The 22,741-nt window shown below is 41.6% G+C and overlaps 1 protein-coding gene across 4 annotated transcripts in view; it reads right to left on the reverse strand.

Annotated features, from left to right (window-relative positions):
- Window positions 1–22,741, reverse strand: part of PHKB (phosphorylase kinase regulatory subunit beta) — a 3,137,540-nt gene that overhangs the window by 558,238 nt on the left and 2,556,561 nt on the right. For all 4 annotated transcript variants that reach the window (XM_044081953.1, XM_044081952.1, XM_044081950.1 and 1 more), the window contains 2 exons: window positions 19,737–19,792; window positions 19,399–19,492 (listed from right to left, as the gene is read on the reverse strand). In XM_044081953.1, coding sequence (XP_043937888.1) covers window positions 19,399–19,492; window positions 19,737–19,792 — 150 coding nt within the window. The remainder of the gene's footprint in view (window positions 1–19,398; window positions 19,493–19,736; window positions 19,793–22,741) is intronic.

Below are 22,741 nucleotides of genomic sequence, written 5' to 3' on the forward strand. Positions count from 1 at the left end.
TCGTTTTGCAAGAAACCTTGCAATTTCTATAGCTGCCTCCTCCTGCTGACCAGGTGGAACGTCTGGGAGGTGTCTGGGTGGAATGGGGGGGATGAAGAAAGGGGATCAAGTAACCTCTAGATATGATCTGCAGTACCCACAGATTGTTCATAATGGACTCCCAGGAAGATGGGTGCAATGATAGATGCCTCCTGACTGCCTCTGCCACGAGGGCGGCATCTGTCATATCTCCCTCTGCCCCTGGGGGGAGGGGGGGACAAATCCTGAGCATCTTGGGGAGAACCCTGAGACTTTCAAAACCACAGCTTCTTGATCCCACACTGATTCCCTGAAAAGGATCTTTGTGGAGTGGAGAAGCGGATCCTGACAGCAGAAAATGTCTGCCCATCCTTCTCACTCTGGGTTATCATGTCATGAACTGTTTTTCCAAACAAGGTGGAACTGTCATACGGAGCATTTGTGAAAGACACCTTGAAGGGCTCTGAAAGGGCACAAAGGTGGAGCCAGGTGTGCCGCCTAACATTCACACCTGTCCACGCAGCCCTCGAGGCATCCTCAGTAGCATGTGAGAGGACCCCCATGGATGTATCTAAAACATAAGTGAGGGTGGCCATGCAGGAGAAGAAGACCTTCTTCTCCTCTGCCGACATGGACCCTAGGACAGAATCAGTGACCTCCTTGGCTAGATCACTCTGCAGTCTGATTACATGTGCCAAATAATTCAGCGCATGTAAGGCAAAGGTGGCTGAAGCGTAAGTCAGCATCCCAAAATGATCCATCACCCAAGACTCCCTGTCTGGAGGGTGGACCAAGGAGCTTTCCTTAGCAAGCTCCTTCTTAGTGGCCACCACAATCACCATGGCATCGACTGGGGACCCCTTGGAGCAATGGGGCTTGTCTGATGCAGTGCCAAGAACCTTGTCCGAGCACATGGAGATGGGCTCAACCATGTCCAGTTCCTTCTATGCCCTAGTGGAGATGAAATTCACTAAAGAATCTGCAGAGGGGACACCCAGGAGGTAGAAGGTCCTGTGACAAATGTCTCCAGAAATACTGACTTGTCAGTGTTGGGCTTGAGGGTAGACCACCCTCTGCGTTGACGAAGATCTCCATAATGTCCCCAAAGGAGACATCCTCCAGGGGTGATCGGGGGGGAGCTCTCCCCTTCGTCCAAGTCAGTGAGAGACTCTGGTGGGTAGTCTAAGCGCCTCCTCTTACACACATGCTTCCGAGGGGGCTCCTTGGGGAAAATTTCAAGGAGGACTCGGAAGCTTTGGGGAATTCCTGGATCAGAACCTCCTGGGGGAACTGGCAGCAGGCTGCACCCGAGGGGATAGAATGGAAAACTCCAGTCCAGAAAGAGAGGGAGCCAGGGCAGAATCTGAGGACGAGAGTGTCAAGGCTCGTGAAGGAGCAGAGAGGACCCTCTCCACCACCTCAAACGCCAAAAGCAAGCAGACCACTGAAGGTGGAATGCCCAGGGCTGAGGCCAGATCCGTTGCCCTCAGCGCCAAGGGGTGGGGTAGCCGGAGCTGAGCCTCCCGATGCTGAGGCCCTGAGGGGAAGGGATGAGCCCAAAAGTCTCAAAGTTGATGCCATCCCCTCGGATCCAACACAGAAGGAGCATTTCTACAACACATGGGTGGGAAATACTAGAAGTGCTTTAGCTAAACACACATAAGAATGTGGCCCTTCACATAGTTTAAATTTATGGTAGTGGACATTAAAGAAAGTTTACGTCGAGGTGAGCTCAGGAATCATACAGAGAGAAGGGACTTGTGGTGAATGATTAATTTGCAGGCAGATAAATCTCCCATGTTGAATGGAAAGGTTTCTTTGAAACCTGTTTTAAAATCCAGTGATCTCCCTCACTCATAGAAGGGCCTTTTAACATTGAGATGTGCTTTAATGGAGTGCAGTCTTATTGGTTAATATATAATTTATTTTTATTATACAAGTTGTCTGTTTTTTCTTTTTGAATGGTCTGAAGAAGCACCTCTGGGTGTGAAAGAGCTAACCATTTTATACGTTTTATTGACTGAACAAGTTTTATTTCAAGTTTGTCATCTGCCATGTTTCTGTGCTGAAGTTGGTTCTCTTGCAACCCTAATGGCTGCCTAAACGACACCTCTTTACAGCTGACCTCTACCAGACAGATGGGGAATGAATAAGTCAATTGGCTGTGAGGAGACTGATGGTCAAAAGAGTGCATAAAAAAAATCCAAAGCTGGACTCTATTTTATCTGTGGAATTAAGCATTTAGTATCTGTACTTCTAAGTCATACATAGCAAAAATTCAGTACATCTCATTAGCAAATGGTGCTAAGTCCATTGTGCCTATAAAATTTGGACTTTAAAGCCCCATGAATCCAGAGTTCATTGTATCTTCTTTATTTACTGGCATCTGTGCATTTAATTATTTTATATTTTCTCTGTGCAAGTTTAAATCTGTAAGAATATTTGAATTATTTACAAAGTGCACTGCTTAATTTTATTTATATACTTCAAACACACAACCAGGAACCAAGATAAAGCACAAACTGAATGAAACAATAAAACAGAAGAAGCAACCAGAAACAGATAACTCCACACGATTTATTGTTCCAAGATTTAGTACTTCCGTCCGAATAAAATGGAATTCATCAGAAAACCACAGAACCATTTGGTCCAATTAAAATTAATTAACCAATCACAACTGAAATATTAAACAATTTAAAGACCCAATATATAACAAATATTCATAAAAACTGTGCGCAGTACAATTATTTAAAAAAACATTGACAGGTGTATATTTTCCTCAAATAATGAAGCCAGTAAAATGCAGTTAGACTACAACATAATCTCTACATTAAAACATTCTAATAATCTTTCATAATGCAAATGCAGCTTTAAGTTTGAGAACACTACTGATCGAGACCATCTCATTTAGCCCTGGATAAACAGTGGCATTAGATTTAAGTTGCCACTTGAGCTCTTTGACCTCAAGAAAATCATCCGAAGAATGTCCTCTTTGACCCAAATCAACATGGTTGATAACAATAAATTTAAATAAATAAGTACAGTGCCCCTGATATGTTTATACAGGGCATTCCTTTCATCATTCTTCTGAATGTCATAATAATGCTGGTATATTCTTGTACGCAATGTACGTTTAGTTTTGCCTACATAGAAAAAGTATATGTTTTTTTCATGAACTTTGTTTTTTCACTGGACTTTCAGTACGTACTGGTTATATTTTTGATTATTATATAGAAAAAGGCACAGGATTGACACTTTGCTACATAAATAACACCTCTACTGCCACAATAATATTTTTCACTTTGCTTGATTTTACCAATTCTTCTATTTTATTGTTTTATTTAGTTATTTCAAGTAAAGAGTTTTTTAAGTTGTTAAATACCTGTAGCTGGTGACTTACATACTTAATAGATTAAGGATATACGCAGGCTGTTAACCTTTCCAAGTGTTGCTTCTCAAGCTAATGCTACCATACAAACATTCGGCAGATTTACTACAAGGGTAAACCTTAAATGCACTTTTTAATAAGCTACTTTACTGTAGCTAGTAGCAGCATTACCATAAATAAAAGGAAAAGGGTGCTGGCACCAGAAAGACACCACTAACCCCTCCTAAAAAATACTGTGTACACACTTGTGTGCAAACTCTTCTTGGTCAAGTTTTACTTAATATTGGTAAGACTGTACTGCTCTCAATCTGGTATGAATCCTGGGAAGGCACTAGTTATAACACTAATCTATAGCTGCTCATTTGAGTTTTAGACTTTGTATCCTTCAGAAAATGCAAGCGAATACAAATCCTGTAATACAGTCTATGAAAGTTCCCCACGGAGATCTCACAAAAAAAAAAAAAGGAGTTACTGGAGTAGATTGTCCTGTAACAATGCTGAGACTTCCAACAAAATACTAGAACTATCTATGAGAAGGACAAAAGATGAAAGGCCTGAAAGGTATTTCTAGGCCATTAAGATGCCATCAGAAAGAACTTGACTTTTCTGTATATTTCAGCACACAATGAATTAAAGGCAGAACAGGGGCAAGAATACAGGAACTGCCAAATTCCAGTGCATGGATGACAGGTCAATAACCCATAACCCCACCCTGCAGGAGAAAGCAGAAAGCTGGAATCTCAACATGCCCTACAGTTCATTTTTAAAGAACCTCAGATGCCTTCTTTCTGGAGTTGCAGTACTAGAAAGCATCTGTTGCTGCAATGCAATGTGTATGACAGGATGCCTGATTCTTCTGGCATGGAGCTCCTCTCAACAATACACCCTGTTCAGTGACCCAGTGCCAAAACAGCATCAATTCCTGATAAAAACAGGTATTAATGGGTACTTCCTCCATTTTTTCAGGTGCCAAATCACATGTTGGTCTAACAATACCAAGAGCAGCTTATGCCTCACCATGGCCTCTCTTTCATGAAAGGCAAACAGAACTTTGTCTGTTTTATGAGGTTTATGTGTGACTGCCTCCACAAGCAGCCCTGTGTTCTGAAGACCACAGCAGTCCCAAAGTGAGCCCCCACCACTGATGCTTTAGTCATCAATGACTGCGGAATGGTTGAAACCTGAAGAGAGACACAGAAAGGCCTACCTCCAGTATGATGGAACATAAGCAACACCCCAAGTAGAGAAATGGGAGTAACAAAAGGTGCACATCATACAGGGAATTATGGGTCTTCAACCAGTGACAGCACCACTATAAGAAGGTAAGCAAAGAGGACTGAGAAAACCATCACTCCTGTAAACCCTAACAGCTATGATAAGTAGTATGCTCCAAATTGCCATTAAAATATCAAGGAAACAATCTCCTGGGCCTGCTTTCTGGTACCTTCATACAACACCAATTTCTGCCTTGAAGGTACATTTAGCAGTCTCCAGAGTGGTTGATTAATCGGGGATAGCCCTAGTTTCCAAAAGGGGATGTTCTGGTGATAAATTATCTAATCCGCGATTCTCAGATATTCCATGTAGCTACACATTTTTACACACATGTGTATGTGTGTGCGTGTGTGTAAAATGACATGGAAATAATGGGCCCAATCGGATGTTGTGAGAACCGATAATAAGAAGTTATGTACCTACCATAACGTTCCATGTTAGTTGTCTTCTCTCGCCTTCTTTCTTGCTTGATGGGTTCGGAGCCGATCCCTCGGCTCCGACTCGGCACTTGCTAAGCTCGAGAGTCACTTTTACCAGCTCGAGGCAGCCCCATATCCCATGATGCAAGGCGGTAAGTACCCAGATCTCGTTTGATGACAAAGGGCAATAGCACCAAGCATAAAATACTTCCCAAAGGAAGAAAGAAAACTTACAGATGGAAGAAGGACCAGGTCTGAATGGTCTTCAGCATAACAGTTTCTTATAACAAGGTCTGTCCAGGCCAGGGGGAAGGAGGGAGGGTCGCAAGAAAGAAGGCGAGAAGACAACTAACATGGAACGTTATGGTAGGTACATAACTTCTTAATGTTAAGTTGTCAATCTCGCCTTCATTCTTGCTTGATGGGACCGCGTCCTAGCACCTCTATCCTGGGTGGCTCAATGGAACAAACTCTTGAGGACTGTAGAGCCAAAACTGGCTCTGTCCCTGGAGGCCAAGTCCAATTTGTAATGGGAAACAAAAGTGTGAGGAGTGGCCCAAGTGGCGCTGCACAAATAGTGTCTAAAGGAAGTCTAGCTTGAAAAGCTGTAGAAGTAGCTAAGCTCCTAGTTGAATGTGCTTTAGGTTTTGAGCACAGCTGTTTCCCCTGAGCAGATAAATTTCAGAGATGACCGAAGAAAGCCATCTAGACAAAGTCACTTTAGAAACAGGAAGGCCTTTTTTATTATCCGCATAGGAAACAAAAGTTGATCAGATTTTCTAAATTTTTTGTTCTGTCCAAATAATATCTAAGTTGACGGTGGACATCAAGATAATGTAGCTTTTGTTCAGCTCTATCTGAATAGTTAGGGAAAAATACAGGGAGATCAATGGATTGATTCAAATTGTTCTTTGAAGCGACCTTAGGCAAAAAGGTTGGGTTAGTTCTCAAAGATACTCTGTCTTTGTGAAAAACCAAATAGGGGGGTCGAACCGAAAGAGCATGAAGTTCAGACACCCTCCTGGCCGATGTAATAGCCACTAGGAATAAAGTTTTCCAAGAAAGATATTTCAGGGAACAAGAAGCAGCTGGCTCGAAGGGGGGAAGAATTAAGGATGTCAGCACTAAATTTAGATCCCACTGAGGAGGAGGATTCCTGATTGGAGGTTTTAGTAGGAAAATTCCTTTCAAGAAGGCCCTGCAGAGCCTATGGGACATAATATTATGATCTGCTATCCCGACATGAAAATTGGAAATAGCAGCCAATTGAACTCTGACTGTGGAAGAAGAGGAGCCTGCATGAAAAATCTCTGCTAAGAAGTCCAGGACTGCCTGAACAGGGGCAGTAAAAGGATCAATATTCTTGGCCTTAGCCCAATAAGAGAAACGTTTCCATTTGCTTGTATAAATCCTCCTGGTAGAGGATTTTAGCGAACTACTATGATGTCTCTAACTGGGTTAGAGATTAAAGGAAGCCTGGCTAAGGAAGGAAGTGGAGCAACCATGCTGTGAGGTTGAGAGAAGGGATTGACCGGTGCAGCTGACCCGATTGGTGAATCAGAAGATCTGGCACTGGGTCCAGATGCCACGGCTGCACCAAAAGGTGATGATGGAGGAACGGGAACCAAACTTGTCGAGGCCAGTAAGGGGCAATGAGAATCAATTTGGCTCTCAAAGCGGTAGCTTTCTGGATAACCTGAGGGATCAGAGGAAATGGAGGAAGGCATAAAGAAGTCCCTGGGGCCAATCCTGGGTCAGAGCGTCTCTGGGGATGGCCTGATAGAGGGAAGAGGCTGAAGAAGTCTGGACATTTGCTGTTTTGGGGAGTAGCAAAAGATCGCAACATGGACGACCCCATTCCAGAAAAATCTCTTCCGCTATAGATTGCTTGAGAGACCACTCGTGAGGCATGAGAATAGCTCTGCTCAATCTGTCCGCTACAATGTTGGTTTTCCCAGGGATATGCGTTGCTACCAGAAACCGATGAGAGGAGATCGCCCATTGCCATAGTCTGAGCGCTTCTCGACACAAGGGGTAGGACTTGGTTCCGCCCTGTTTGTTGATATACCAAACTACAGACATGTTGTCTGTGTGGACTGCAATTGTCCCTACGGGAAGAAAGTCGTTGAGGGCTTGCAGCGTTAAAAGCACTGCTCTCATCTCCAGGACATTTATGTGCAGATGGTACTCGAACGGCTGCCACGTCCCATGAACCATCCTGCCCTGATAATGACCCCCCCACCCGATCAGGGAGGCATCCGTGGTGACAGTGGCTATCGGGATGGGGGTACAAAGTACCTGCCTTGGTGAACCTGAGGAGATGTGATCCACCAAGCAAGATGCTCTTTGCATGTCTGTGTCACCAGAATCTGGTGGCGCATTGGAAGTTGCTGGTATGACCATTGTGTGAACAGCATCCACTGAAGAAGGCATGTAGAATCGAGCCAGGGAAGAAGAGTAATGGCCGCAGCCATGAGACCTAATACCTTTAGAACCATTCTGGCCTGTACTTTCTTGTTGGCCAGAATGATCCTGACATGACTCTGAATGTCTGAAACTCTTTGATCTGTAAGGGTAGCTGACATCCGAACAGTGTTTAAGTTTGCGCCTATGAAGGTAATAGACTGGCAGGGCGATAAGGATGACTTTTCGAAGTTGATTGAGATGCCCAAATGAGAACAAAGGTTTATTGTGTAATCCCTGGCTTGTATAAGCTGATGCCTGGTGGTGGCTGACAGGAGCCAGTCGTCGAGATACGGAAACACCTGGAATCCTTGACGTCTCAGGTGAGCCGTGACCACTGCCATGCATTTGGTGAACACTCTGGGGCTGTAGTGAGACCAAAGGGCAGGGCTCTGAACTGGAAATGACTGGACCCCAGCCGAAGCGGAGAAATCTCCTGGAGCGTCTGTGAATTTTGATGTGATAGTACGCATCCTGAAGATCTATTGAGCACATCCAGTTGTCCTTCTGTAAGAAGGGCAGAATTGACTGAAGAGTGACCATTCGAATCTTGTCTTCCTGACAGACTTGTTGAGTCTGCTGAGATCCAATATTGGTCTCCAGTCTCCCGTCTTTTGGGGACCAAAAAGAACCTTGAGTAGATTCCGGCTCTGAATGGTCTATTGTAACTGGCTGAATGGCTCTTTTTGCAGTAGTTTTGAGACTTCTAACTCTGCAATTTCCCTTAGACCGGTGGTACATCTGGAAGGGAATTTGAGGGAAGGGACTTTCCTCGAAAGGAATTATGTAACCCTTGGATATGATCGACTGTACCCATCTGTCTTGAGTGAGGGAATGCCAGGCTTCTGGGTACAGTGATAATCTTCCCCCGACTGCCTCCAAGGAGGGACAGCCGGGCAACATCTCAGGGATGCTGAAAGGGCTTGTCAGAGAGAGGCTCTCTGTTTCCCTGTTTTTTCGGACCCCCTCTGCCTCTAGAGCGGCGTCTGTTGTTGTTACCCCCTCTGCCTCTAGGGGTAAACTGACCACGTGAATCCGAAGTGACTCCTTGGGATTTACGGAACCACATTTTCCCACCTTTCTGTCCTTTGGGATAAGGTCTAGAAGGGGTGGAAAAACGGACTCCAACAGCAGAAAGAGTCTTGCCGTCCTGTTCACACCTGGTCAAGGTTTCCTTCACCTGAGGGCCAAACAAAGCTGACCCATCAAAGGGAGAATTTGTGAAGGACGCCTTAAAGGGATCCGCAAAATCACATAGCCGCATCCAGGCTTGGCGTCTAAGAGCTACACCTGTACCTGCGGCTCTACTCGCTCCATCCGCAGCATAAGATATTAGCCGCATGGAGGAGTTTGCAATGGAATTGAGGGTTCCTAGCTGTGAAGCAATTTTTCTTGAGCCCCTGCAGCTGTAGGATCCTGAACTACTTCACCCAGCTCCTTAAGGATATCCCTCTGGAGTCTGGTGAAGTGACATAGGTAATTCAGCGACGCATAGCAAAGGTCGCTGAGGAAAACATCCGCTTACCGTACCTATCCATGGTCCTAGAGTCCTTATTAGGAGGATGGACGGCACGGAAGGATCTGCAAGTTCCTTTTGGTGGCCGCAGCCACCACCATGGCATCAGCGGGGACACCCTTAGTGAGGAATTGCTTGTCACACGGGCAGTGATAAATTTTGAAGGCCTCCTAGGGACTGGCTCTACAGAGTCAGGAGCTGCCCACGCCTTCGTGCAATAACCTGCATAAGGGGTCGAAAGGCGGAGACACCCAGGAGGTGGAGGGCCGAGATCCAAACGCCTCTAGGTACACTGACTCATCCTCAGAGGGATTGTTGGTGGGCCAGTTTCCCCTCTGTTTAAGGAGTTCTAGGATGTCTGAGAAGGAGACATCCTCAGAGAGGATCTAGGGGATCCCTCTGACTCATCAAAGTCAGTATCCGAAGTGACAGACTCGGGGGAGTCCACATGTTTCCTCTTACAAGTCCTCTTCCTAGGAGGATCTCCCGAAACATCAGGAGAATCCTCGGAAGAGGGGGAAATTCCCAATGGGGAAACCTGAGGTGGAGGATCTCTGGGTCCTGTAGCAAGAGAAGTGGCAGAGATGTCAACAGGTACTATAGAGAGAGGAGCTACGGGAACAGACTGCTGACTGATACCAGTGGCCAGCACACTCTTCATCACCTCGAATGCTCCCCTCCCAGGCAGGTCCGAGAGAACCTGTTCCGAAGATCTAGGAACTCCAGGGACCACCGAAAGGGAAGTCTCCGAGGCAGATGTCGGAGCCGAGCTCACCAAGGCCGAGGCTCCAAGGGGAAGAGCGGGTTCGGACAAGGGTCCGATGCCACTCACCCCTCGGAGGAGACCATGGAAGCCCGACCACGAATCCCTCTAAGGAAGGTCTCAAGAGGAGATAAGAGTAGAGGCTGAAGGAACAGAAGGGGTATCCGTCCTCCAGCCGTAGCAGTAACCATTCCGAAGACTCCAACTCCAAGCTCTGGGGTAGAGTTGAAGGAGGAACTGTAACGGGTGTGGACCAACAGTCGTCTGTTGAGACGGACTATGTAACATTTGGGCCAGTACCTGTGACTTAAGTAATCTACTGACCACTCTCTCTAGGTCATGATCTGACAGTCTGGATGACCTTGAAGATCGGCTCCGATGGCTTCGTTCGAAAGAAGAGGTGAAGCCGAGCCGAAAGTATCGGCTCCAAGGAAGGAGACCTCGACCTCTTCCTGGAATGAGCCATCGGAACCGATACTATAGATCCTGTCGGAGCCGAAGACTTATCGGAGCCGACAGGAAGCCTCGATGTATCGGCTTCAGCCGGAGCCGATACAGCCACCAAAGTAACGGTGTCGGAGCCGATCGGAGCCGACACCGATGCCTGTGCCACATGGGGGTCGGAACCGATCGGAGCCGACACCGAAGTGGTCGATGCAGATTCGGCACCAATAGCCATCGGTGCCGAAGGCTTTGTTAAGCCAGAATCGGCTCCAGCCGGAGCCGATCTCGACTCGGAACGAGTCGGAGCCGAGGCCGCAGGCTTAGACACAGAAGCCTGGGCCTTGGAAGATTTAGCTGATTTTGATGGAGCCGACTTAGCCGGAGAGCCCTCCGGCTTAAGAAGGCCCCTAAGTATCAGCTTGTTGCATCTTTCCTGCAGGACTCTCTGGCTGAAGGAATGACAAATAGCACAGGAGTCCTGCAGGTGAAGAGGCCCCAGGCAATACAGGCAAGAAGTGTGACCGTCTGTCAGAGACATCTTCTGACAGCACTTCTTAAAACCTGAGACCCTCTCCTTTGACATGGTGCTTCACAAAACACACACACACCAGTCAAAATTTAAATTAAAGAAAATACCAAAAAGGTATTCCTAAAAACAAACACACACACACCCTAACAGGGAGGGGATGGGATGGGTAAAGTTTGACTAAAAAAAAATTAAAAGAGACAGGAATTTTCTGTCAGGAAATCTAAATAATTAACTTATAACTAACAATAAAAGTTTTTTTTAACAAAAAAGGGGCTTTAATATCAATAAAGTGAATCACTTACCAGGAGCTGGTAAAAGGAGGACCTCATAAGCGAAGCGGCAAACGAGATCTGGGTACTTACCGCCTTGCATCATGGGATATGGGGCTGCCTCGAGCTGGTAAAAGTGACTCTCGAGCTTAGCAAGTGCCGAGTCGGAGCCGAGGGATCGGCTCCGAACCCATCAAGCAAGAATGAAGGCGAGATTGACAACTTAACATTGCAGGCAGTTTTTCTGCCCACCATGTATAGCATTAATATGCTTTAGAAAGTAGCCTCTGTTTTTTTTATCTTTTTATTTTGGAGCATTTCACACCAGCCATGTCTTTATAACAGTGAATATGTGTATCTGATTACAGATCCCCATGAGTGTTAATATAACTATAACTTGACAGAGAGTGTGTGTGTGTGTGTGTGTGTGTGTGTGTGTGTGTGTGTGTGTGTGTGTGTGTGTGTGTGTGTGTGTGCATGTTATAACCTGATTCTAGATGTCACTAATTGTCATTGCAGAACTTTTCTCACTGAAGCGGTCACATTTTGCTTTCTGTTTACTCAGAGGCAACACCAACACTATGCTGTACAAGTGCTGTGTTTCTATTCTCAGACCTGAAACAGAGACAGATACAGAGAAAGAGAAGGCATAGCATTTTTTAAATAATTCAGAAAATCCACACTTGGCATTTTAACACTTATTTGTCTGATCCAGAGCTGTAACACACTACTGTGCAGTTTCTTACATGGAAAATATGGGCAGGTCCTAGTGGAGGTACGACAGTTGGAACATTTTCATTACTGAGAATGCATATGTGCCGTTAAATGTGTACTCTGAATATACAGTGTAGTTACAGAGGATAGTTTGTTAGTCTTTAGGCTTTTCCCGGTTAGGGGTCACCACAGCAGAACTCCGGCCCGCTAATGACTGGCAGCTGGTTTTTATGGTGTCGAGTTGCCAGCCCGATACCCAACCTTCAACGAAGGCACGCCCATTCAACGCACGTCTTTCGAATGCCCACTCGACCGCGGGGAGGACATGCAGACTCCACACAGAAGGCATTCCCAACCCAAGCAGAGAATCGAATGGGAGAACCTCTTGCTGTGAGATAATAACGCTACCGCTGCACCATCGCGGAAGTAATACTGTCAGAATAATTAATTATATCTCAAGGCCTTAACTGTCAATTACAACTGTTATATAAAAGGGAGCAGCTATGAGGGCTAAACTCAAGAAGTTAATTTGTCACTTACAGGAAAGAAGACCTTGATGCATGGAAGGAGAAAGCCCAGTCAGGGCTAACCTGTGGAGTGCAGCCTATGGAGAACACTTACTTACAGAGATGGAAGCAAGGCCTGGGAAAGGCTTGCAGCCTGTATTCTGGAGGGGCTGCATGAACTGAACACTGTTATGAGAAGTAACTGCAGCAATGTTTTGCTTTATCTGAACCTGTAAAATCAAGTGGGCTAATATTCTGGTTTACTGGAGTAATGAGGAAATATTTGTTTTATACAGCCCTGCCTCCGATGTCTCTTTGGACTTTAACTGGTAGTGTGTGAACTGGCAGTTGGCCAGAGACTTGCTGAATTTTAGTTGCGAAGTGCAAATCATATATGGGCTACAAACTCCCTATTGTGCCGTGACAGTTGTGTTATTGGTGTGACTAATCGGTATCAACAACTATGAAGGAACTGCTGGGAAGATCATAGGTGGAGACTGATCTCCAGCTTATGCAGATACACCAAACAGTCGATTATACTGGTCAGCATAGCTGGCAGCCCCAGGAGTGTGCCACCTCTGAAGAAACTAGCCAGGGAAGATAACTTGGAATCTCATTTAGGTGCATTTAAGATCTACAGATGAGCAGACTGTACAAAAATCGTTTCATCTCAACTGACGAGAGGTTCTGTAAACCTGCATGTACGTGAAAGAGACTGCAAGGATGATAAAGGGTGGTAAAACCCCTGAAGTACAAGCAATAACATTTCATAACTGGACTTTTAATGTAGGTAAACTGCAAGAGCAAGATGCACAATTTAAAGAATATTCTAAAATTTAGGCATAAACCTGACAGCAGCAGCAAAGCAAAAAATGTTTACAGAATTTAGCAGTAGGCAGTTTTAAAAGAGCTTTGTCTATCAGAATAAGAAAATGGGTACTGCAAAGTGATCCCAATAAATCTGATAAGCTAGTAACTTTAGTTGAATGGTTACAAGTTAATGTGACAGTGTTAAAAATGAACTGTCTGCTTGTAAGGTTAAAATGAATACGTAACGCCCTCTGTGAAACAGAAAGCAGCAAGTAATGTTTTAAATCCATTACACATGCGGGATAGTCACTCTGATAAGCTCTATGCCACTACCACTGAACACAGTATTTCTGACAGAAATTTTAAAACTGGAAACTGTGCTTCAGATGAAGGAGCTCCTATACTGTATGACAAAACTACAGCTAGCATAACACTCAAGCTGCCATGCTTCACTGTGTTACAACCAAGCTAGTAAAATGCACTATACTTTTAGAAGAAAGCATAATTATTCTTGCCAAAGGTCAGCGGTGTGAAGGCATAAGATTAGCAACAACCAAAATGTGGATGCAATATGCATGCATTCATGGTAAAGAAAAATGTATCCCCTCCCACATACGGAAATACAAACTTTTTTGGGAAACTGTTACATCCTGTGGCTACAACTGCCGATGTAGCTCATGATGCAATGTTAGGAAAATACTTGTTCCCATTTTAAATTATTAAAGAAAACGTAGGAGGAAGGAGGATCTATACTCATCCCACCCCTAAGGAGAGTAAGTAAATGAAGAAATTCAACACCATTTACCAGCGAAAAGACATTACAAGGTACAAGTAATGAAGCTAGCCCATAGATACATGTTAGGAGGTCAACTGGACATGGACAAAACTAAGGCAAGAGGATTACCCAGCCTTTATTGGCCAGGCATAATTAAAGGTACAAGGAATTATGCGCGTCTTGACATGAATATCAGAAAATTATGCCCCATCCGGGTAAACGTTTACTGATCCCAATGCCTATAATGAAGACTTAAGTTATTACAAGAGGCTAATAGACCTGTATTCGTATAATGTCTCATACAGAAATTTGAAAAGAGACCTTATTTAGGTATACAGAGCATTCAGAGACAATTATCTCTGGGAATTTTTGCATAGCAGAGAATCACCAGACAACCTACGTATAATATTTACAGGAGTAAGAAGTATACTAATTTGTTCTCTGGAAAAGTACCTGATGTATAGAAGATATTACAGAACCACATTAAAGCAAGCAGTAGTTTAGATATTCTAACTGCGGTGGTGGTGCTGCGGTAGCATTGTCGCCTCACAGTAAGACGTTGTCCTGTTCGATTCTCAGCTAAAGCATCTTCTGTGTGGAGACATGCGTGAATGGGTGTACCTTCGTTGAAGGTTGTGCGTCAGGGCTGGCAACTCGGCACGTAAAGATCTACTGCCAATCATTAGTGGACCGTAGTTCTGCTGTGACGACCCCTAACCGGGAAAAGCCGAAAGACACAACAACTAGTTTAGATATTCTAAGAACAACCTAGACACTTATTAGGGTAATAAATGATCTGGTATATTGGCAGGCTGAAAAGGCATTATTGCCCGTGCCTGAAATATTTGTATCTACATATGTGTGTATGTATGTATAGATCACAGAAGTATCTTTAGAATGTATTCCTATAGGAATTGTGGGAGCATTAGCAGACTATAGTTCACAGTAGTCATAATGGACTACGCTACCAAGTTTCCATAAGCAATGTCGCTATGCAAAGCTAATGCCAAAGCCATTACCACGGCACTGAAACTGCTATCTTTCAGAGTAGATATGTTTACAGAAAAATTTAATGATCAAGACAATTCATGTACATCAATGGTACGGCCTCAGTTATGTCAGTGTTTTAAATTCAAACAGCTGAAGACCAATCTACTATCCAAAGCCTGATGGGTTTGTAGAGAGGTTTAATAAAACACTAAAATACAATCTGAGGAGACCTGCTTTTGCAGATAGTATAAACTGAGACCATACGACACCTTACCTACTGTGTGCAATCAGAGAGATGTGTCAAAGTTAAAATGGTCTGAAGAAGCACTGTTATAGTACTGTGAAAGCACTTACTACAATAAAGTGTCTGTGGATCTATTTATTTGGCTTTGCTTTGGTCTCACCTTTGATATACTTTATTATATGGACTTGTCCTTCTCGGTGTGACCATTCATCTGAGCTCCTGGATTTTTTAGCATATATTGTCAAACTTAAAATGGGTTTACCTCAATTGCAGTTCTGTATGACAGGCATCCAAGAGGGCTGTCTGACAATGCTAAGACACCATTTAAAAGATGACAGAACACTTCACTAGTTTGCAAGACAAATTAGAGCTGGTAATGCCCCAACTAAGGAAGTATATCCAAAGAGCTCAGGACATGAAGCAAGTTTAAAATGAAGTATAGCTAGAGAAACCTGGTCAAGCATGCACAAGTGGGAAGTGATTTTTTTTTTATTAAGACATCAAAATAGTGTTCTCAGAAATCACTGAGAGGACTAAACAAACAGAACAATACAGAGGCAGCATCCAAAGTGAAGTTTACTTTAAGACCTTGCAGAGTACCAGAGTCAAGGAAACAATTCCAAAAGTTGTTCAAAAATACTTATTTGAAGGCATGATACAAGGATCATAGAGTAAATGGAGTAGTTAGTCCCTAAACCTGATGAAAGTACCAGATTTTGTAATGACTTTAAAAACTGAATACCATTTCAGAGTCTGACAGCTTTCTCATATCCAGAATTGATGCCTTATTAGAGAACATAAGAAAAGCCAGATACCTGACAACACCGGACTTGAGGAAGGAATCCTGGTAGACTCAAATTACCCTATCTGCCAAAGGAAAAAAAAAAAAAAACAGCTTTTCTAACACTTACTTTTAGTTTGCTGGACTGATAAATATTCTTTTTCACAGTCATGCCTCCTAAATCTTTTAGGACTTGCACATTTTTATACTGCAGTAGATAGGAAGGGTGAAGTTAGATACAGAATAAAATGGGGAATGGTTTCATTTAGAGTTGGCAATGATTAAACTGTCAGAATTTTTTTTTTCATTTTTGAACTACCCTCATCCTGTGCCATCGTAACAAATATCGACATCTCTCACATATCACAGCATTTGACAGGCATAATGAGAGTTGTCAAAGGACCATCAAATCATAGCATTTGTCAGCTATTTTGACATCTGTCAAAAGATCTGAGAGACTATGTCAGTTAAAGTCCGACATTTACTGACAATAGTACGTTCACAGCAGTAATATTTGTCTTTGTAAAGAGTCTCTTGTTGTCCACTCTTGATTTTTACTGAGTGGTTACCCAACAATATCAGCCTAAAGTCAATAATGTTTGACCAATCATGTTTATGCATTCTGGATGGCATGTTTATAAATATAACATTGTGTGTGTGTTTCTGTGTTGTCTAAAACATACACATGGCCTAAGAACTGAATTTTGGGATATGTTACCACAACACAAAGAACACTAACAGCCAGCCAACAAAACTTGCCATTGGCTGTTTTCAGAGAAAGGGAATGCAACTAAAATTAAGCATATCCCCTTCTATGAACTTATCCAGTGCTGGAGCTGATGTGCAAGTAAGTAATAAAGATACAGACATACAGCACACAAACACTTTCTACCATAATGATTCTCCCTCATTCTCTCAGCCTATTACCCAATGATATAAATCCAGCTGCTCTGTCTCTCTCACGAGGCAAATTACAGTTTTTAATAATTAGGATGAATATGGATTTTTCTGTGCGGTGCGCACCTACTGTATCCCCCAGCGTGCACCCCAGAAAGTACTCATGGGATGGTAAGGTTCTAAACTTAATTTAAGGGTGATGATTGATCATAAAAGTAGTGTCAACTCCCAACATCTCTGACCTACTTGTATGGAGGGAACTCCAGCTATGTCCTGGACATGCACCCCTTAAGACATATAACCTACTCAACCACCTGCTACTGCTCAGCTGGTAAAAAAAAACAAAAAAAAAACACATTACTTCCATCCACTTCTCAATCAACATTCAGATACAAAGGCCTGATTCATCAACACAAACACTTTTAGGAGCAATATCAGATCAACCAAAGTAAAACACTACAAAAGTTCAATACATCAGCAGCACATTCATATTCAGGAAATCTACTCACCTTCCTTCTATTGCCGCTACTCTTTGTTATGGTAATTATGATAACTCGTCCCAATAACTAAAGCAAAACGGGAAACTCTTGACATGTGTCACAACTTATCTAAATGCTGCAGTCCTTTCCAGTATTCCAAAGCACAGTTAAACCCTCATTAACTACTTCCTAAAAACCTTGCCTCAGACTTGCTACACCTTACTATGTCTTCAGCAATACTCCTACCGTTTTACTCATGCCTTGTTCTGTATTTCGTATTCTGTGTCGTCAGTGCATTTTCCCTCTTCCGCTCTCACTTTAATACCATTTCCTTTTATTTTTCTAAGAAGGTCTCTTCTAAACAGTATGTGGACAACTGCTTGAAACCAAGAGATTAATAAATAGCTCTTAAATAAAAAAAAAAAAAAAAAAAAAAAGCCTTGCAATTAATGAGGCTATGGTGTTTACCCCTGTAGTAGCCACAGAGTTGACTATATTATATGTGGAGGGTGAAAATCACTCAGAAGTAGAGGCTGGTCTCATAAACTAAAAAAATGATTTTCAAAAGCAGATTCAATCACAGATTATGTGGTCATCAAAACCTCTTTTGAACAAATTTAAAAATGAAGCCATGCCATGTCTCATGCTCAACTTTTTTTGCCTAGAAGTTCACTGATGGAATGCAACAGAACTGGAAATTATGAGTATTTTTTATTCAGGCTTGGTACATGCAGCACTACAAAGTCGAACTCATTAACTATACTGGTTTTTAAATTGTTAAATCACTACTGCAGTTAATCTCATCCTGCTAATGTTGCATTCATCATTTTAAAAACTGTATTTTAAGATAAAGATTTTAGCTTTATTTTCATTTATGTTTACTTTGATTCATCTGTATTGCACAGATGTATTTAATGTGTATTTTCTGTCCAAATACTTTCATGTCTTCTTCCTTAAAGCAGACGGGTAAAACAGTGCACCAACCTGGCAAAAATTAAGCATTAATGTAAATAGACAAAAATGAACAAGTCAGTATTAAGATATATTTCAAATAAGGCTGTGGAAATTAAAGTGAGGCAATATCTTCTTTAAAGCTTCTGTAAATTTGCTTTTCACCAGCATTCCTCACTGCCACTTCATGACGGCTTCAAAAGCAATAGATTCTGATGTTTCACAGACTAGCAATAGAAAATGAATCTATAAATGAATAAATAAGCAAGAATTTTTATTCCATGAAAATGACCTTAGTAATGGAATAAAAAAGATGTGATTTAAAGAAGAGGCAACCAACGCTGACTGGTTCTTCAATTTGCACACATATTCTTGATTTCTTTAGTGTTCAGTCATGCTAAATCTGCAAAGCACATGGCTTTGACTATAAAAATGTAAATGCACATTAAACTTACAAAGTCAATGACAGACAAAATGATCACTTCTGTATACAAAAGTAGATATGCATACTGTTATGACAGCCAGTGAATGCTGTTGTCATGTAACTTAGAAATAAAGCTGTTCAATCGTACAGAACAAAACTGAAATCACCTGCTTATCACAAAACTTGGTCATACGGACTTCTGCATGTTTTCAGTGAAGCAGACTGCCATTAGTTTCCAAAACCATAGTAGAACAAAATGCAAATACTGCTTAAACAGTATGCTGCTTTCATGTTCATATACCACTAACGTGATGATTTAGCAGGTATGCTAAAGGTTTAGACTAGCTAAAACCTATATATCACGAAAGCAGTAAACACTGGGAAAGAACACTGCAAAAATAATTTTTATATTTCTCACCCCATTCAATGTCGATGTGTAACTGAATCTCTTTAACTTATGCATTATCTTAACTACAAAACCATACACCGGGTTCTGTTCATCAGAATTTGTAGTGAACAGCACATCATTTGCAACTGTTATGGAACTGCTTTCAACGACAGCATAAATGCAGACAAATTACAAGAGAGTCACACACCACCCTAATTTGATATACAGGCCTTTTGATTAGTCATATTCTGTCTTAGGGCAACAATGCAAGTAGCAGGAAAAGCAAATGTGAAAGGAAATATCATAATGAGAGCCAAGAGGAACATGACAAAGATGAAAATAAATGTCCCTTTACCTTTACAAGCTCCTGCTGAGGCCATATCTGTATTGGTTCGACTTGCTGAGGTGTCTGTGTCTGGATACCATACGTGTTCAGAAACACCTGCAAGCTGCCAATTAAGACCAGTTCAGACTGTTAGGCCATTATGTTCACTTAGTGAATTTTCAAATGTTTGTATAATGCTCAGAGATAAGCAACTGTGTAACGTACAAATAAACGAGTCCATGATGGCTATTGTAACTAAATTATAAAACTCATCTTTCATAAAAAGAAAATTAAGGCAGAAGGTTCTACCAAATGAATCTTGATGCATGTTCTATTATAGCTAATTTAATAATCGAAGTAATACATACCGCTGGCTTTCTGCAATCAAGGCTACATGGACCACCACATCATTTTCCAGAGGCCCCTGAAATACAAACAATAATGAACAAGCATGCACTTTTTGTACGCTGTTCCAATTAAAAAAAAAACACACAAACGCTGTTAATTGTAATAAGAAAATAAAACATCACTGACATCATTAAGTTGCTAAATTAAAGAAGAAAGCTACCCTACAGAGATGTTTTTGCATTTCCTATCCCAGCCTGCTGTATACTGTCTAATAATCAGGACAGCTGTGCAGTTAAAACAATGGAATATGACGCTAAAATTCATAAAATAAATTTCTATCTCATGGCATAACTAAGAAATGAGTGCATAAAGATTATTTTGCTCTCACATAAAATTACCAAAAATGGAACAGTTGATAACACACTAACCAACCAATAATGGCAAGTGCTTAAAAAAAAAAAATCTGAAAATGAACAAATGCACATTTATGGATGCTGCTCTGGAATCCTTTAGTTAAGCACTAACATATACCTCAGTTACATTACAAATGTCATCAGAATAAACAAGGACATAAAATTAGCCTTTTTACACTCTCTAGGATGAATTATACGTATTCAAACCTATACAGGCAAAATAAGTCAGTTACAATGCTTAAAAATTATTACAGACATATTAGGTTTTGAAATAATCTGTGACACATTATATGCAGTCCAACCTAGTAAAAACTGTATACTGATAGCATATCAGTCGCAATGCATACAATAATTAAAGACGAGTGCAAATTTATTTACTTAATATTTTTTAGCCAAGAAAGTAAACTGGTCCATAGACCCTTTTCAGTAATGATCCAGACGTTGATGTCAAGGCCAACACAAAGAATATTTATAGAACAGAGACCCACAGAGCAGGAATTAAACATATGTACAAAATCAATTTCACAGACAATCAGCAAAAATGTAAAATCAACAAAGTACAGATGCAAGAAACATATCACTGAAGCAATAGTTATCACACTGGAAAGAATACATTGGTAAGAAACATGTAAAGATGTATACACTAGTAAAATTTATAACAAGATGCACACACGTGCAATGCGATAACAGAACAGCTATAAAGAGTTGGATGATATAGCTCACAACACAGCCCTTCTGAAAAGGAAAGCTAAACTATAACATAGAAGATTATGATCGGGTCAATGACCATAACCTGCTTAATATGTGTTCCAGCCATGGATGACAAGAAATTCACCTCGGGAGTGAAGCTTGAGAGGTGAATCTTGGCATTCATGTTGAGAACACATAATAGAGAGTTATGATCAGTGTCCCAATCATAATTCTTTGTAGTGCATGGAGCTTTACTTGCTCCATGTACTACTGGTTACAGGGAAAAAAATCATGAAGTGTTTTGCTGGCTTTCAAAGCCATAAAACACTTAGCAGGTACTGTCATGAAGGCACTGTAATGCAGTCTGTTACATTTACACTCGCTTCCATGTCTCCTAAAAGTCCAGACTTTCACAGAATGTTTAGATTATTATTTTCATATTTTTTGGTCTGCCCCTCAAAATCTTGATTCATCTCTGAGACTTGAAGTCACTAAATAATGACATATGTTTGAGTTTCAGAGTTTGAGCCCTTCAGAAAACAGATGCCAACACATCCTGTTATTCTAGCAGCTAAGTTTATTTGAGGAAGATGGGGACACGTTACTAGAATATACAGCAAGCAGAAACAAATCTTTTATTTATGCCTCTGCCATTTGCTGGCGAATACTGGCAGATTTTAATGCATGGCATTAAACCCGACCTTAACAACTTTAGCAGGTGTGCTTAACAATTGTTATGGTCGGGTCACATGCAACTTTGGAGTTTAAATGGTTTGTCTTTTTCTGAATATCAGTGCATAATATGTCACTGGAACTAGAGAAACAAAACGGTTAGAATTAAGTTGTTCAGATCCAGGTAAGGGTTCCCAGGCAGATGGGATAGTATATTCTCTCCGTCATCCAATATTCAGGAGGATTCCCTGATGTAAGGCCTTAAGGGGGAAAACAGCTGAGATATGGGAACATTTTGTTTTCCAAGAGTGGCACAGCAGTGTTGTGTACTTAAGACACATGAAGAACTTAGGATTTTATTTATTATTATTTAAATACAGAGGTTTTATAAAAGGAGCAATCAGCAGTAACTGACAGGGCATACTGAAGTCTTGGAAGAAAACCATTTATAGGTGTGAGACACCTGTCTTCTACGGACAATAATTTGGACATTGTACAAAAGCTTTCAGCTGTGCAAAATTTTGCTATCTTGGGATTATGGGTGAGCATTAAAGGACAAGCTTTGATCAAAAGTCAGTCCTAGGTATTTGTGTTGCTGTCTATAAGAAGGTGGAGGTGAGGGTACCCAACGGGGTCAATGACAGTGAGGCTTTGTGCATTTCAGAACTTTTGAGAAGTGCCGAAGAGTTTCACAGTGTTTTTTTTTTTTGAGTGCTATTAATTTCATAGTAAAGAGACAGTCCTGGGTAGCTTTTAAGTCCTCCTGTAGCACATTTTTTCAGAATGTTTTGATTCTTACTGGCTTAGCCAGTACATTTTTTTTTTAGCTTAAAAATAATGAAACCACTGTTACAGAATGTATATAGACAATGTAACCTCAACAACTAATTTATTCTTAAAAAAAGAGAGGAAAAAAACAAAAAAAAGAGGAATGAGGAAAAAATGAAAAAAAAAAACAATTACGTGTAAATATTAAGCAAAAACAACTGTGTAAGCTATTTAAAATTATTCACAATGGGTGAAGGCGAGAAGACAAATTCTAAGTAGAACTATAAAGCTCGCTAATACTGAAATAGAAATAACTATCACTTTAGAGGCCACATCCTCAACAACCATTTGCTACTGATATGCTAATTCAAGTTAGGCATGGCTAGCATCTAATTTAAGTTGTCATTGCAAGACTCTTTTTTTTTCCCCAACTGGCTATTATAGCCTCACCCACCCCCCAATATTGGATCTCATATTGCCAA

The sequence above is a fragment of the Protopterus annectens genome, chromosome 8.part1, assembly GCF_019279795.1.
Source record: "Protopterus annectens isolate FY-2018-M chromosome 8.part1, PAN1.0, whole genome shotgun sequence".
In the NCBI taxonomy this organism is placed as follows: Eukaryota; Metazoa; Chordata; order Ceratodontiformes; family Protopteridae; genus Protopterus; species Protopterus annectens.